The 18,535-nt window shown below is 37.4% G+C and overlaps 1 protein-coding gene across 1 annotated transcript in view; it reads right to left on the reverse strand.

Moving 5' to 3' along the window:
• The window catches only part of LOC113237933 (scavenger receptor class B member 1-like), a 39,983-nt gene that overhangs the window by 19,310 nt on the left and 2,138 nt on the right, over positions 1-18,535 (reverse strand). The window contains exons 3-5 of the mRNA XM_026474651.1: positions 14,595-14,795; positions 6,562-6,686; positions 5,653-5,897 (exon numbers count right to left, since the gene is read on the reverse strand). Of these exons, the coding sequence (XP_026330436.1) occupies positions 5,653-5,897; positions 6,562-6,686; positions 14,595-14,795 (571 nt within the window). The remainder of the gene's footprint in view (positions 1-5,652; positions 5,898-6,561; positions 6,687-14,594; positions 14,796-18,535) is intronic.

The following is an 18,535-nucleotide window of genomic DNA, read 5'->3' on the forward strand; positions in this document are numbered from 1 at the left end:
TTGATACACGTAAATAGTCTTTATTACCGCCTCCTTAGTCAAGTGACTAAAGAGGCGGACTGATTGTACTGACAACACAGTTTTTAAATCTGTATAAAGCATAAGTTCGATCGTGTATGGAGTACCGCTGCCACCTTTGGGACGGCTCTGCCCATTGCCAGTTGGCTGCTTTGGACTTGGTGGAGCGAAAAGCAATGAGACTTATTAACAACAATTCTCTTGTGGAGTCGAAGCTACAAAATCTCGACCATGGCAGAAAAGTAGCCTGCTCGTCGTTTTGTATCGGATACATTTCGGGGAGTGTGCGCAGGAACTTTTCAATTTAGTTCCACCCTCACCGTTCCTCCTTCGGTCGACTAGAAGGTTCGGTACACTCCATTCTTAAGTCGTTGATATTCCACCTATTCGTACTAAGCGCTTTGCTTCTTCTGAATCTGTATCCGTATTTTGCGAAAAGTACAATTTGAGACTATTCACGGCTAGAATGAATATGCATTTTTTACGCAAACGTGTCCCATCGTCGCTTAACATCAGGTGAGATAGTGGCCAAGCGTGTGTCTATTATATATTAAAAAAAAGAAGACAATTGCTCTTTTGTGGACGTAAGGAAATGTGGTTCAAAATTTAAATAGAGGTGTTGGTCATGAAAATGATTTTCAAAGCGAATATCTGAACCTCATAGTCATAAAAGCTCGTTTAAATCGACTTTGAGTTTACAACGTACTTGGTACTTGGTGTAACGGGCTAGAGTCCGCAACTCGACGTCAAGGCACCTATTTTGCGTGTTGTCTACAACGTAATTTGTTTATAATGTCAATCGACGTATGTAATTTCCCTCGGTTTTCGGTGTACACGATGGAGACATCTTTTTATTTTTTAAACAGACACACGCTTGGCCACGATCAGAATTGATGTTAAGCTAGTTTAGTTTTCGGAAACACATGTACTAGCAGTAAAGCTCTTTGAAATATCGCCGCCATGCTTATTAGAAACCTAAAATGTAATCATCTGAATTTCCTGACGTTTTAATTATTTAAGACATTTCACACACAGAACACTACACGTTAAATAGTGAAACATTTAAGCTTTAAACTACGTGCTTTCTTCTACATTTCAGGAAAATCTCATCATGCAACAGCAAGAGACAAAATATTCAAACAATATAAATTTATGCAAGCATATAACTATTAAGTCATATCATCACTCGTATCATAGTTTTCAATACTCTACTTCATTCGGCCGTAGCCACGGGACATGTAGCCTGCCTGTAACGTTGGTTTGTTTGATAAAACAAATGTACTCGATTTAGATCGGAAAAACTTAAGAGCAATGATAAAATATTTACGATATTGAGCTTATTAAAGTTAATTTTAAAATATATTAGCCAAAATTCTTTTGAAACGCTTCAAATCCTGACCAATGTCTAAATCACTTGTAACAAGAACACCCCACAAAGCCTAGGCAAAAGTACCAAATGACCGGGGTTATTTTAGAACATTTAATTTTTTTTTGACACCAAGTAACGGGACGAACTAGTGGTGCACTTGGCGGTAAGCAAAAAAGCTCATAACAGTGGCAGTGTCATTCAGAACTCCTGAGAAAAATCTGAGGGGCACTGCCACTGCGCCCATCGCCCTGAGACTCAAGTTGACAAGTCCCATGTGCCTGTAATTTTACCAGCACCCTTACCTTTCCAAATCGGAACATAGTAATGCTCACTTAATGCTGGCCGCCGAAATAGGTACGTTGGCAGTACTTCTTACGTAGTACGTCTTTATGATTTAAAGCTCTGAGTGGCACTGTAACTGTTATGGATAAGTTGTCACTTGATATTATAAAAGCACAGCATCTTTTGGCATAAGCATTAGAGATGAAGCAAAGAGCTTCTTGAGAATGGGTGGTATATCAACGACATATCGCACCCCTTATGGAAGAATTACATAAGTGGAATTACGTCAAACATGTTTATTGTTCCATTAGATACAGAAAAATATAACCCACATCCTCTCCAATTGGAGATTACATACAGGAAAATATAACCTACATCCTCTCCAATTGGAGAGGAGAGTATGTAGGTTATATTTTTCTGTATCTAATGGAGCAATAAACATGTTTGACGTAATTCCACTTATGTCATTCTTCCATGAGGGGTGCGATATGGGTTACATCTGTGCATACAAAATGAAGTACCTTTATAGATGAACACACGCATACTGTACGGATTTCTAATTTAACTACGTAATCCTAAAATGTTCATGACGTTTATAAAATTAGACGATCAAGCATAAAATTTGCGTGTTTAGATTATAACAGTAGTAGCTAATGTTGCTTACGTTATCCTTATTATTGATATTACAAAAATATTGCCTTTGCTGTTGAGAACAGGTCAAAACTGCGTGGAAAACGACATTTTTGTATTTTTTGATTATTGAATCTGAATTACTACTTGCTGTCCGTTAGACGACGACGGTAGACTGCATGTAGTGGAATATTTTTGATTTCCTACCGATACAAAATATTTGTTGAATGTGTTCGACATTTTTAAATATACATACTCATCACGATTTTTTTTGGCACAGCTTTCCACTTGTCTTGTTCATTTAGAGTGCTGTTCACCGAGTCTCGGTAAGTTCCGCTTATTATTCATCTGATCCGTCTTTCTCTCATCCACGTTGTTATTTCATTCTTTTTATGTACATGTCCGAGTCGCAAGACTTTCACAAGAAGAAGCTTTTTATAAATTGAATTGCTTTTTCTCTTGCTATATTCCACGTAGTTTTAGTGTTATGCTTGTAGTCATAATCACAATTTTACATATTGGATTTATTTTTAGATTTTAACACAGCGTTTGATAGCATTTTCTTATACTTTTTATAATAATTTTGTAACATGGATTTTCCTTGTTTTTGATTGCTAGTTTCGGCAATAGCTCATGTTGTCAGCTTTATTTTTATCTACGTATTTTTACACTAAATATCTATAGATGTAAATTATAATTTGGGTTTATAGCTTAGCCTGTAGTAAAATATGCTATTTTTATCAATTTCCCTCTACGCAGTTTGAATTTTTCGTTTGATTTAATGCTTGTTAAGGAATCTCATTCTTGGTGTAAGGCCTCGTTTGTTTCGTTAGTTGAGACTGACATAAAAGCGTGGTCTATTTTGAATTAAGATATTTACATAAATCTTATAAACTTAAAAAATAAATCATTTCTGGAAACAAATTGTCTAGTCTGTTCTTGGTAAAATAGCAAAAACACCTCTACAATTGAAATAGATTTTTTTGTTTACCTTTACAATTTTTCATATTCCGGTAATCTCGGTATTTTTCCCTTTACTTTGAAAGGGGTAAGCGTAAAATAGAGTAAGAAATATTTTTTCATTCTGTCGACAAACGTGCTCTATATTTTTTGCCCCGGATGCAAAGAGATGGAAGCAAGAAGTTCGAAGCCGCAGTCTGTGTTCGAGGGATGTTCAATGTATATCTAATATATTTTTGTGAGACCGTTATGTATTTACACCATTACAACAAATACCTAAACCATTTGATATAGTAAACCAGATTTTCATGCTTCTCTTCCGGTGACTCGCCAAAGGCGCTTCCGAGTGGTACAGACTGACTCTCAAGGTTCTTAAAAAAGCGTACGTGATTGCTGAACCACTGGAACGAGTTTGTGACTTTGCTGTATTTGCTTTGATGTATAGCATTATCCTACCTTAGACTATTCTTTGGGTGTTTTATGTTGTGTATTAGAAAGTAAGATGTTTGTTTTGTTTAAAAAGTTTTACGACTGTACTTGTTGACGTGATTGTATGTATGCATTTATTCACGTACTTATGGTGATGAAAATAACCAACCGAAAATAAATTAATAAATAATTGTAGTGTACAATGTTTTATTAATTTATTTATATCTGGACTCTCACGCAGAGGTCCCAGGTTCGATTCCCGGGCCGGGAGAAATATTTGTATAGCCTACATTTATTTATCTCGTGAGTTTGGGTGTAATTTGTGATTATCTATGTATGTGTCCATGGCACCCGCGACACAGGGTTTCCCTATTGCAGGGCTATGTTGAGTGTGTGCGTTATTGTTATGTTATTAAATATTGTTATACCTGCTTGTTCTTTTAGTGTAATGTTTTATACCTGAAACTTCTTAAATGGGAAAATGAGTTTTACAGTGTAGAGAAAATTGTTTTGAAAAAATTATAATTTCATTTTTGTCGGAGATCGCTGTATTTTAACCGACTTTAAAAAAGAGATTCTCAATTTGGTATTTTATTTATGTACGTTACGAGATTACTCCGGGAGTCATAAACCGACTTTGATAATTCTTTTTGTCAGAAAACGCGTATATTTGTTTTTTCAAACAAACCGACGTTTCGGGCCCTTTACAGGTCCCATGGTCAACCGTGACCACGTGTAACAATCGCGAAAACCTAAGAACTCGATATATTATAAGTTTTATAATTTGTAGTACCATTGAAAATCACGTAACGAAACTGCTTATAAAGCATAGTATTTCTTCTTATTTTATTATTTTGGGGCAAGTTCCTTTTTACCATAACCTGTACATAATTTAAGTAGGGTGTGTTTTATATCATTGTACCGGTTTTTATATCATTGTTTAGTTACAGCCTTTACGCCTTTTTCTTTTCCCTTCCTGTACTCTTTCTTTGTTTCTACAATAAAATTCGTGTGGACTATATTTAATTACGCGAGGCCTGCCCGAACACAAATATAATACTTTATATGCAGTTAGGTTACATGATTTAACTGATCAGAATTTTATGTCAACTTCGGAGATTTAGTAGAGTTTGGCGATGGAAAGAAGAAAAGTAAGTAACGAAGAAGCCACCAGAGTGGGATGACGATGAACGTGGTCGAATCGTCACAGGTGTACCCGTCTAATGAGAGAACTCAACAAGCCTGTGGCCCTCGTGTATACTTGTGGTGTCAGTCGAGACACGCAGGTTTAACGTTAAGTGTAGTATGCATTAGCGTAATTATAAATCGCTATATCTCAGCATGAGACTTTGTCGCATATCGGAATTGACGTTACATTGAACCAAGGTTACCCGACACTATGACAAAAAATGTAGGATATAAAACGTGGCGACAAAGGTCATAAAGGCCATGGTCATTTTTCAGAAAATGCTCGCAAGGTCTGGTAACTCGTCCAGTAACCCAGTTGGGAGAGCGATAGTCCCGGTTTGGCGATATAGTTGCTGGTCCCAGTCCAGTTGGATCGAAGGTGTATATATTCTTTGTGTTTCTTCGATCTTTGTACCAATAATAACTTCCACGTCGATTATACGCCGGTGAAATACATCGGCGGCGGCGGCGCAGCGGCACGGCGCATATATCTAATTGTGACATTGGTAATATGACATAAATGCCATAAAAAAGAAAAACATAAATCAAAAACAGTACTAAAATAATTTTCTAATGATTGCCTTGAGGAGACCGGTTAGCGAGTTCGATAAGAAATCCACTGACGCACTTCGCTCATTATGTATTCTAGACAGAAAGACTGTTGAGTTGGAGAGTAATTTGAGTCTTCTAAATACAGGCTACAGGTGGTTTTTGTGCTTAATTATCTGAATATTCATATGTGTTCTCAAAAAAACATGTTAAAAAAGTTGACTCACCATAGAAACAATCTGACATATCCAAAACGCCGTCATTCTGCTTGCTATGATTTAATGAGTAAAAGCTTTCACTGAAATGGTACACCATAGCTTCAGCCCCGTAAGGCATTTGCTTCTGCCCGTGGTATTCCATGTCTAAGATTCTGCAAAGGCCGATTCTGTAGAGACGGATGGGAAATTCTGGAGTTAATCCAGTAGGATATCCTACTCCTTCGTAACTGTTTTCAAAGGTGTCACACAGTTCACTGAAAATAGGTAAAGTGTTTAGTGAGCTCATGATTTAATTAAAACACTTGTCTATTCTACTCCTTGTGAGAGAGTTTTTTAATAATACATAGTGACGGGACGAACTAGTCGTCCATAACAGTAGCCACTCAGAGCTTTAAATGGCAAAGATCGTGAGGCACTGCCACTACGCCTGTCACCTTGAGACATAAGTTCACCAGAAACTCTACTTCAACGTGTTCGTCCAGACACGTCCTACTGCCACCAGCATTTAAAGGTAGTGTCCTGGTAAAACTACATGCACATGGGGCTTGTTAACTTTGTGCGTCAGGATGACGGGTGCAGTCAAAGTGCTCCTCAGATCTTCGAGTGGCACTGCAACTATTATGAGCACGCGTGGATTATTATCAGGCACACGACTTGTTGATGATGAAACCAAAAATCATTCAGTATTTCAAATCGATTGGTATGTGTCTTCTTTAATTTCCGAGTTAATTTCTTGCCCTGGCACTCATAGTGCAGAGAATAACTTAATTTGACACTAAGTAATTGGTGTGAACGTCGGGCATAAATATATTTGTTTTTATGCTGCTAAAGATTTAAAAAAAATTGGCTCAGAAAAGAAGAAAGCTGCATTATAGAAAATTTTAAAAGCTACCAACTCATTCTATATCATTAACTTACCAATCTTCAGGGTCGACCATAGGTGACATTTGCAATTTAATTTTCCCATTCCGTTTTTTGATCATAAATTTGTCGTCATCTTTTATGGATGCTTCTAAAATATTCAAGTTCTTTGAGTCGTACAGCTGAAAATATGAAGTTCACATTACATAAGGACCCTTTAAATGAATCAATCAAATTGAGAACATACAGTATCTAGAATAATCGTCACTGGTTAGAGGTTTCTTAACACGGTATGACGTATCAGTATGACGCCTCCTCCATACCACGCCTTAACTTTCAAATTAACAAAACATTCATGAAGCATTTTTCGGTACGCTTTTGTTCGCTTCTAGAGTGGAAAATTCGAGATGTTTACTTAGTTCTCCAAAAGATCAAAACTCGACCATATTGCTCTGGGATAATGTTTGTTTTCGTTTGTTACAGTACAAAAATCAATTCGATAAACAGTAAATTGAACATTTATATTTATAATTATTAAATATAAGTCTTACCAATGATATGAAATACCAACACGGACAATACTTTTGGTGCGGTAATTATTTTTGCACTCCAAAACAGCATAATAAAGCGTTCTTCTACGATTTTAGAGAATTTACGCGAAAGAACTGACACAACCACAACGCACAAAGCGAAAAAGGCGAACTGACCTCAATTAGGCGGAACTATGCCTACAGTTGGCACGCTATCTAACCAGCTCTACAGTATTTATTGTTCTGTGATGAAGACTATCCCTAGATAGAATTCGGGCTAGAACCGTTACTTCTGCGTACTATGCGTTTATATTTTTGTCCATCAGTCATAGTCAGCAACAGCAACAATTTTAACTTTTTTAACAAAACCTGGGACCTTTTGTGACCTTTTTATTACTGCATTAACACATCATTTACAATTAGTCAACAAACTGACGACCCACCTACCTCATCGACTCTGACGTTCAGTTTTTATTTGTTTATTTGGAAACTTTACAGATTTTTTTTCAATTTGATGGCTCATTCCATTCGGGCGTTTTCCATGAGTTCGCAACATGTCGCGAACTGATGGCAGACGACTGAACGGAATGTAACTCATCCCCTCTCTACAAATACTTAGCTCCGCTAACCCTTTTCCACCGGAGCTGCGCTAAGCGAGGCTAGGAAAATGAAGTAATCCTGTTGGTGGATTTTTTCCTCGCACACCGCCTCGCTATGTCCTACATCTCTGGTGGAAAGGCAGCCTAAGAAAGGTGTTATAGATCGGTAGATTCCTCAGGCGTGCATCCATCAAGATGTATTCCAAACCCCTGATGAACATTTCCCAGCTCCTAAGTACAGTGAAATGTAACATCCCCTGACTGGGTAGAGTTTATAAGCTCTTACATTGGACAGGCGAAACGAAGCATGGATATCATCATCATCATAAAAGAATATACACGGTTATTTGCAAAATACTAACAACCTCACATTACCATGTGACTAACATTATAAACAACAACTATTGTCCCATTGCTACACACTCAGTACAATAATACATTTATTGTATCAAATGTACACACGAATACATGTTAAGTAAACGATGATATACTAATGCATATAAAATATATAGTAAAATTAATGAATAAAGTAAGACACAGGTATAAATAAATATGTGAAATGTAAACAAATATTTTATAAGTTCTAACATGAGGAGTCTCAATAATCCCAAGTTTTCTAAAGGTCTTCCCTGAAAGCTCGAACCGAAGGTAACTCTCTGACCGGGAGGAGGTTCCACATACGATCAGCATTCACTGTGAACGTTTCAGAATATTTTTTGCGAACCGTGTTATTGGAATGACGAGGGACAAATTAGTACCGGAACGCAGACGGTCACCCGTATGTAAACAAATGTTAATTACTATGAACTTAAAACCAATAAAAAATAATGTATACGCTCACAAAGTCATAAAATTTTTAATCGATCCGGTAAGTTGTGATGTCAGGTGTCAGACGGGTCTTTAACTATTAGATTGTGACGACTACAAGAAGGTTGCAACCGCCCCGGTAGTACAAAACGCGAACACGTTTTCGTCGGTACTACTTAACCCGTACGAATGATTTTTAATGTTATTGATATGATATGTAGGTTACTACAAACTCAAATTATTGTTTTTTTTTTTATAATATCAAGTGACGGGACGAACAAGTCGTGCTCCTGCTGGTAAGCTACACGCCTGTCTATAACAGTTGCAGTACCACTCAGAGCTTCAAATCGTAAAGAACTGCCACTGCGCCCGCCAACCTGAGACTTAAGTTGACAAGACACAAATATCATTACCCTTCGTGACCGAAACGCAGCAAAGCTCACATTACTGCTTGGTGGCAGAAATACGTAAGGAGGCAGTACTTCCCAGGACAAACTCTTTCACAAGGAGATCTACTTCCACCATTTGGTACCAATGTTTAACGATTTCTTCAGTAGTAGTAGAGGTCCTTGTGAAAAAATTCGTCCAGGGAAGTACTGTCACCTTACCTATTTCTGCCGCCAGTAAAGTGAGCATCGCTGCGTTCACAAAGGGTAAGGGTGGTTCTGTCTTGTCAACTTATGCGATAAAATATTACGTAAGTTAACGTACGTAACCTAAGAACTCGATATATTACGTAAATTGTTATGCCACGCCTGAACAGATTGACTGCATGTTTGTAGCTAATGCGTGAAGAAGCTCGGATAACGATTTCACGCATTAACTGGATGCAGTCGAAACCGACTGCTGTAGTTATTGCGTGAAGTCGTTATCAACTTCATGCAGTCGAGGTCTCGGCTGCATGAAGTTGATTACCACTTCACGCATAAACTACAAACATATAGTCAATCTGTTAGTAGCCTTAGATTCCACTGATGTGCACAGGTCGCCTTTAAAGTGAAGGCCATAGTCCACCAAAGCCGATTGGAAACTTCCCAAATCTTCAGTGTGCCGACTACAGCTAGCTTATAGTATTAACAATGTGCTATGTAAAGGAAAATCCGAAAACCTTTTAAAAACGTTACATTTTTATTATATTTCTGTTAACTGTTCTTAGCTCTTACAACTTGGAGATGGTGTTTATTAAATAAAATACATTATTTATTCACCTGACCCACGTCCAACCTGTTATGACGTCGTATAATAAATTAATTTGGAAACCGGTAATGATCACACTTACTTGAAGGGCCATTCATTCCGAATATTAGTAAAAAAAGTCACCTAACCTGTTCACAGTTTTGTTATTGACGTAGGGAAATACATTAACGCATAGTTTTGATATTACGACACTCCTAACGAAATTTATTTTTTGGTCATTTACTGTTGTTTATATAAACAGCCATTATTTATTTATTTACTAATATTATGCTACCCGAATTTTCTGAAAAAAAGTAAAGAAACAAAAAATGAAACAAAAACAGAATAGGTCCAAAAATCAAGTTAACGTAGTGTTCCAACGTAGGTACAAATCGCTGTACCTACGTTCGAACTTAGTATTTTGAGCGCCTCTGTGTTATGCTTTACACACCCCCCACGGAAGAATGGCATAAGTAGAATTACGTCAAACATGTTTATTGATCCATTAGATACAGAAAAATTTAACCCACATCTTCTCCAATTGGAGATTAGATATAAAACAATATATTATATTTTCCTATTTCGATATTTGTTATAATAATTATAACAAACTAGTGGAGTAATTTCACAAAATATAACTGAAAATCATGGTAATAAAATATCATAACATTCAATAAACTTGAAAATTACACCAGCACTAACCAGTAATAAGTCACCGCGCCTTGACCCTTGACAATGACGGCATCCGAAAACAAATTTCCATGTCAAATAATTATTAGATTTATCATCTATAATGATTTGAATACAGAAGTACTTACATACTTTATCTATGTATATTTTGTCTATTGTTGTTTTATTTTGATTTACCATGTGAACCATAAATTCACTTCCCTTTTTATAATAACATTTGACAATTTACCCCTTTATTTTTCACGTTGTATAAAAGTGGTGAAAACGACGCTTTTTAAAGACTTCTGTCAGTGATTCTTCTTATACGCGAAAAGCATTCAGCGCTCTGCGGGTGCAATGTTACAACCCGTTCAGGGTGCTGATAGGGCTGGGGCGGTTCCGTGTGCGTGCCAGCCCTAACTTTAATACCGTTCTGAACACGTTGGCACACAGGTGGGACAGCCCTGTGATTGAACATTGGCTGAGCTAACGTAAACATTAAATTAAGATGTATATTACTAATACTAGTCATGTAAGAATTATGATTATATACTAACAAAATATGGATTACTTTTGATCTGAAATAAATTATATTTAATTATGTTCTTCTTTATTTTTCTCAGTCTATTGGCTGGTTTGAACCACACTTAGGGACCGATATCAAGTAAATGTAATATGGCGCGTATCTATTTGGAGGGTGTATCTATAAGGGCCTACTTCGTTCTCTCCCATCTGCATGAACTTTCTGACAACGGGCATGTATTTGAAATTACAGCTTTAGTATTATTGTTAACGTTACACCAAACAAGTCAACAAAATAAGGCTCTTAATTTTGTAACAAACACTAGCAATCTACATTTATAATTAATTTTCAAAAACATATCTTCAAAATAAATGATGGTAGCTTCAAGTCGATTAAGTGCGTCCGGTCTGCACCCAGTGCAAAGGGCAAGTGATAGAAATCAGACGACTGCGGAGTAGAGATGGGAAGAACAGCTTATTTTAAAATGTGGTTTTTTTAAAAAGCATGCAAGCAACGTCTAGAAAACTAGACTTTTTCACATAAACGCTTTTCTGGTTTGAAGCTTACAAAACCGTTTAGAAAAACGTTTCACACTTTTATGTTAAAAAAAGCAACGTTGTATTGATAGCAAGAGGACCATAAAAGGTTTTATAATAAGTAAATGTATTATTACATAAAAAAGGTCAAAGTCACTCAACGAGCTATGGAGCGAGCAATGCCCAGGTATTCTCTACGTGATCGAATCAGAAATGAGGAGATCCGAAGAAGAACGAAAGTCACCGACATAGCCCAAAGGATTAGCAAGTTGAAGTGGCAGTGGGCGGGGCACATAGCTTGTAGAACTGACGGCCGTTGGGGCAGAAAAGTTCTGAAAAGGTAACCGACGGATGCACGTTACCTCCGACCGGCTAGCCTCGCAATCTTTGGAGGAGGCCTATGATCATCAGTGGACGTCTTCCGGCTGATATGATGATGAAGATGAAGTATATTTGTAAAACACGAGTTTTATTTTTATTTGTAAAATTGTTATTCACATTTGTTTAGGAAACATAGATGGCGGGATTTAAGCTTAAATTGAAAAGCGTGCTTATGTGCTTATTTCAAAAAGCAAACTTTTTAAATGCTTTTCGTTTAAACGCCTACCTCGACTGCGGAGACACGAAGATTACCGATAGATATACGACAACTCAAACATAAAACACGTATCAAGGTGTCATGCATTTTGTTCTACCGACCGCGGCGAGCTACTCCCTTTGCCGCTTGCAATATACCTGGAATTTGTGTGTGTTATATACGTGTACCCAGGGGCAAAAGGACAGGAAGTATTTTTCAGCATGGAGTGCGTTTAGTTTGCATTAGTTTTTTTATAATATAAAGGCGACAGGTTGCCAAGCAACAGGCCTACCTATAGCAGCTGCAGAGCCACTCAGAGCTGTAAATCGCAAAGTTTTGAGGCGCACTGCCACTGCGCACGTCACCCTGAGACATAGGTTGACAAGTCCCACGTGCCTGTAATTTCACCAGCACCCTTACCCCACAACACGTCCTACCGTCCTTTCGATTATGCAACGTGCAATCTTCTAAATGAGTGCGATGTCCTCTCGGTTCGGCAACTGTTTATCCAACAAATAATTTTGAAAAAGCACTCAATTACTCCATTTGATTCCGTTAGTTTAACCAACCACAGACGACTCGATGCCTTTTCATCTCGCATAGATTCTTTTGCTGCCTTAGTACATTCCTTTACTTTAAATTAAATTCTAATTTGCATTATTTCGCCATGAATAAAATAGAATGTAAAAGGACCGTCAAATTGTGGCTTAATAGTAAGACTTACAATGAAACAGAGGCAGCGTTGGGCGTTAATCAATTAAATTTAAATCAGAAATTCAATCAGATTAAAAAATCAATTCAATGCGACACGTCGCATTTGATTTCATTGCAATTGATTTTAATTGCAATTGATTTTAATTGCAACTGATTTCAATTGAATTGATTTTAATTGCAATTAAATTAATTGCAATTAATTTTTTTACTTGTTCTAAGAAACAATTGAAACTAACAATTAAAGTCTAAAGTACCGAATAAAAGTTGGTGGGCCGGTTGGGGGTCCGGTTGGGGGGCCGGTTGGGGGGCCGGTAGGGAGGCCGGTTGGGGGGCCGTTTGGGGGGCGGTCAGGGGTGACTGACCCACCCCCTAACCCAAAACCCACTCAAACCCACTCACCCACCCCCTAACCGACCACCTAACCCCCCAACCCAAACCCTAATAATAACCCTACAATACCTTTGTATTAAATAAAGATTTACATTTGTTTTATCTATATTGTATTAGATTAAGTTATAAAAGAATAAATTTATCTTATCTTACAAAACCGGAACACAGTAATGTTCACATTACAGGCGGCAGTACTTCTCTGGACGAATTCTTTCACAAGAAGCTCTACTGCTACCAATAATGTAGCCACTTTAAAACATTTATTTGTTTCCATTAAGGGATCACCGGCAGTTATCAACTTCAAAGACAGACACGTGTTGTAAACACAAATCATCAAAATTCAAAAGTAAATAAGTAAATGAACATATCTGAAGTAGTGATGCGGGTTGCAAGACGGCTGAGAGATATATCTGACCTTAACACTGTCAACTGCCGGTTGCCCGTGAACTTGTCGGTTGAAGAATAATAGAAATGATTTCGTGGTAAGAAACCTGTAACTATAAACGTAGTTTTCAAAGTCCGAAACGCTTTTTAAAATAATCATCTTTTACCAAACAACCTCGGAAATGGTTGCATTATTTTAAAAAAGAACCCCCCATATGGAGCATGCAACTCTTGGCCAATCTAAGCCGGCAAAATAAATATGAAAATCCATTACTGTCCGCTGCTCTAAGTTTTTAAATATATCTACTAACAAACGGACTAAAAAACTGTCATAGAGCCAACTACTCACGAGTATCAGTGCCCGCAATTGCGAGTACCTATTAAAAAAATATTTAAATATTGCGTTTAATTACGGTGCACGATAACATGAAGAGGCTGTATTGTAGAACCTTTGCCTTCCCGAATACATTTTTTTTATTTATTAAGGCTTTGGCAAAGCCATCAGCCTGAACATGAAGTTTAAATGTTTCTGTAAATATGGCCGCCACAAAGAGGATAGGCAATTTGAGGCGGCGTGCTTGGATTGACTCGGGATTCCTTAAAACGGGCCGATACGGGTATTTTAGTTCGAGATTCGTATAATTTCGCGTTTTAATCTTCGATTAAGGCACAATAGCACTATCTTATTCCACTTTAAACTAGATTTTACAAAATAATTGAAAGTCAAAATAAAAACGACACTTTTCCCTCCAAAAGGTCCAGAGCGAATCCTCCTTCCCGAATACATTAGTGTTAAAAAAGTCATAAAAAAAATATAGTGCACCAAATACTTTTAAAAAGCCAAAGGAAAGCATTTTGAAGTTGTTTTTTAGTTATTTTTGTTTTTTTTTGTATTGTTTATAATATTCTTATCGCGAAAATGAGTTCTAGTGAAAAGAGCGAAACCATATAAACTGTCTACACTACGCGTAATTTAATATAAGAAGCGAAATTTGTCTTGGAATATAATCAATTATTTCTTCACTTTTTCTAGTATTATTTCCTGGCATTGTTTGAGAAAAGCAATGTATGTACCTCGGTGGGAAAGTAGATTGTTCGAGCGTTTTGTGGAGCGCTCGGCTTTGTAACTAATACTCGTCCACAATCCTTTACTACCCGGTCTCTGGAACAAGGTATATTACTCACCCTGTCCAAGATGCCGATCTTACTAAACTGGAACGAACCAGGTGCAACCGCATGAGCCAAGGACAATAGATTGTCTTCATAGCCCCAGAGGTAGGAGTGTACGTCCTTGGTTACGATAGGCTCGGACTTCAACTGCTTGATAACTAGATCAAGGGCCACTCGCGTCCAGTAAGGGTAAGAACTCATTTGTGACGTTACGCCCTGAAAAAAATCATATTAACGAATTAAAAAGTAAAAAACTGTCGCAACACAGCGCTACAGTATTGGGATTAGCAATAGTTGCTACACCTTATTTTCTATAAAATAAAATTACATTTCTTAAACAAAAAATGAAACTAATATTAAAAAATTACTAACAATGATGAAGGGATTAGCTATAATATCAGTACAGAGTACTAAAAAAACCGACATCAAAAGTTCGTAGAATTACATCTATTTGCCAAGTTTTATTGAAATCGGTTACTGGAAAGTGCGCGAAACAAGATTCATCCACAAGTTTGCCACCCTTTGAGGTGGAATGTTTTCTTCAAATTTAAATGAGATCAATATTGATTGATTGATTGATTGATCAATTTTCAAACAAGAAAAGAGTCATCAAAAACGGTTGAATTGAGAATCTCCTCCTTTTTTAAAGTCGGTTAAAAATGAAGAATTAATGCTATATGTGAAAAGAGCGTTCCCACACGACGTACCATTTCTTTCCCCTACGTCTAGCGCACCTTGGTCAACAATCGGTTGCAAGTATTACAGTGCGTGTCACCAATACGATAACAAGAAATAGGTGAAGTAATGCAACATCGCGGCAGAAAAAAACCAATGGATATGCCTCGATTACTATCAGAACCTAGCTGTCACTCACACGCTCATAATTTGAACAAACTCACACGGTCATAATTTGAAACCATCGAGTATACACCAGAAATAGAGACGAAATGTCATTTAATTTGTTTGAAAACTATTCTGCCATATCATTACTGTGACAACTGCGCTCCGATTGCCTAACCTGCGTTCGAAACAAATGACGGCTGTCGCCAATTGTTTCACTTCAAATCGACCAGTTAACTTGATCTTTGCTATAATGGACGAAAATTGCAAAATTACATATTTAATATCTTAGAATAATAACGCATAGAAACCTAGTCCGCACACGCTAAGTGAGGCAAATGGAAGCGCGCCCAATGGGCCTACACGAGCGGGCGGGCCTTCAGTGCTCAAGGTCAACTTGCACCGCGAACAGATCAAGAATTTTAGCTAAAAATGACGAAATGTGCGGTAAATGAGTGCAAAAATACGTCAGACGAACATAAAATAGATACTAACATCACATTCCACAAGGAAGTAACGCGTTTCAACTTGTATTTTTATATAAATATCCACTAAAACCGAAAATTAACCAACTACTAAAACTAGCCTACATGAATTTGATTTTTGCCTCACTTGTGACAGTTCGTTTGATATGAAACTATCATTCTAAGCGTTATTATTCTAAGTTTAATATTCAATTACCGATGAAATGTGATTCCGTTTGTTTTGTAATTAGATGTTTTGCTGTTTTTCCTATACCACCGAATAGAACAGCACGGCATTGTTAGAGATATTATCTTTATTACAAGAAATATAGAATATTTTTTGGAATATACGGAGACGTACACACATGTCAGTAGTTGGCCTGTCTATATTTCAGTGCAAACGGGAGTTGATATTTAAAAGAGCTGTATCGCTAATGTGTTACCAGGAATATAATGGCCCTTATTTCGTCTCTATTTCTGGTTACATACTCGATGTTTGAACCACTATGAAATCTTAATGATTTGTCGTATGGACATGCGGGAAGGGCACTATGCCCTGTGCAAGCAAGATCTGGTCTGATGGAGGTACAATTTTTTTAAGCACTGTTATACTAACTGGCAAAGAAAATTCTTTCTTTTTTTTTTAATTTTCACCCATTTGGCTAAGCAAAGGTTTTACCATACAGCCTCTTCATAAAAATTTTATCTTTCATTGATCTAATGGCAAAGGGAAGATTCCTTCGATCTGACACCTGTTTTTGTTTTGCCAATCTAGGGCAACGACTTTACCAACTGAGCCACAGGTCGAGTCGGCAGACCTTAAGGGCGTATTATTCAACTCGAATTTCATCGCGCCCACCCCGCGCGGCCGCCGCGCAGCGACCGCGTGCCTTTAACTGTCATGGCAAAATACGCTCTAATGATTTAGCTTCTACGTTTTAACTGAAATGAGCGTCCCGGGCACGCGGGCGAGCCTATCTTGAATTTCGTCTACCCTCTACCTTGTGTTTCACCGCACGAACGCCGCATCTAGTACGCTAGTACATACATAGATATCTTTGAGGTTACTTGTTTATTTTTGCTGTTTTCAAATATCACTTCAAAATTTTTCTCACTAACATCTTTCTTACCTATGCATAGGTGACACTTAGAAAAAATTCCTTCGATCCGGCCAGATTTGAACCGACACGTCTTGTACCTAACCGTGGCAGGCGCTTTGCCAACTAAGGCAAGTTTTCTAAGTGTTCGATCTTTGTAATAATAATTATAACAAAGTAATGGAGTAATTTCACAAAAAATAATGAATGTCAATTCAATACATATTTAATTATAGTTAATAGCGACATCTCTAGCCAGGGCAGAATTAATGGGCACACACATGGACAACCACAAATTACACACAAACTTACGAAAGAAATAAATGTAGGCCACACAAATATTTCTCCCAGCCCGGGAGTCGAACCTGCGACCTCTGCGTGGTAGTCCGGCATGGTAACCGTTTGGCCACAGAGGCAGTTAGACGTGGATGGGTAATAATTATGTTATGTTCATCAAGCTTCACCGCATTTTATACTACGTTTTTCATTCCCTCGACAATTTTTATTTTTGATCGTCCGTTGGTCAGTAAGCTTCCGCTGAAGTCTCGAAATAGCTGGCGACCATTCGTATTCTATGATTAATTACCGTAATTAACGTGAGATTTTGCTTGTTAACGAAATTTATGTTCTAAATATTAAGCGACGGGATGAACAATTCATGCGCATAGTAAACGACGCGCCTGTCCATAACAGTTGCAGTGTCACTCAGAGCTTTCAATCGCGGATGCCGAAGAAACAAGGGTGTTATATCTAAGACCTAGAAATGTTGTTATATAAATCTTCCAAATATTCTGACTTGGCATAAATTTTATATTTGTCGCTAAATACTAGAGATGAAACGGATAGTGATTTGGCCGGAGACCGGATATCCGGCGAGCACCTAGGCCGGATAGCCGGATATCAGGCGCCGGATATCTGACCCATTGCCGTAAACATGTCGCGACCTGTTTACGGCGCGCATCACCGTAATTGATTGATTAGTGAATGATTGCACTTTGACATTGACGATTTGATTTGTTGTGGTCACTGGATTTTTTAAAAAACGATTAATTTATTCGATAATTCAAACAAATACATAACAGAAAAATGTTAACAGTAAAAAAAAAGCAAAGTTGGATCTATGTATGAAAATAAATATCACCAATTTTTACCACTTAATGCAGAAAAACTAGTCTTTAGCCTCCTTATTTTGCCTTTTTTGAAATTTTAGTGTACTAAATTTACAGGTAACGTTACTTCATAGTTATTTCAATTACAAGTAATAAACAGATTGTCAACGATCCTGGAGTTGCTGTATATTCTATTACTGATCTGATCCTCTTTAATCAATAAATCAATTTATTTGGCGTACTGATTATGAATTTTTCTCAGTTTTAAACATCCGGTATCCAGCCGGATAGTGATAATATCCCGAATAGGCCGGTTACTGGATAGTTACCGGACATCCGTTTCATCTCTAATACATTTGCACGTCTTTAATGAAACATCCCATTTTTTAATTATCGATTTACTCAAGCTGCATTTCGCTATCTGCGATTTTTCCACTTTCAAACAG

This window comes from Hyposmocoma kahamanoa, unplaced genomic scaffold (assembly GCF_003589595.1).
Source record: "Hyposmocoma kahamanoa isolate Upper Pololo Valley unplaced genomic scaffold, ASM358959v1 94, whole genome shotgun sequence".
Taxonomy (NCBI): Eukaryota; Metazoa; Arthropoda; class Insecta; order Lepidoptera; family Cosmopterigidae; genus Hyposmocoma; species Hyposmocoma kahamanoa.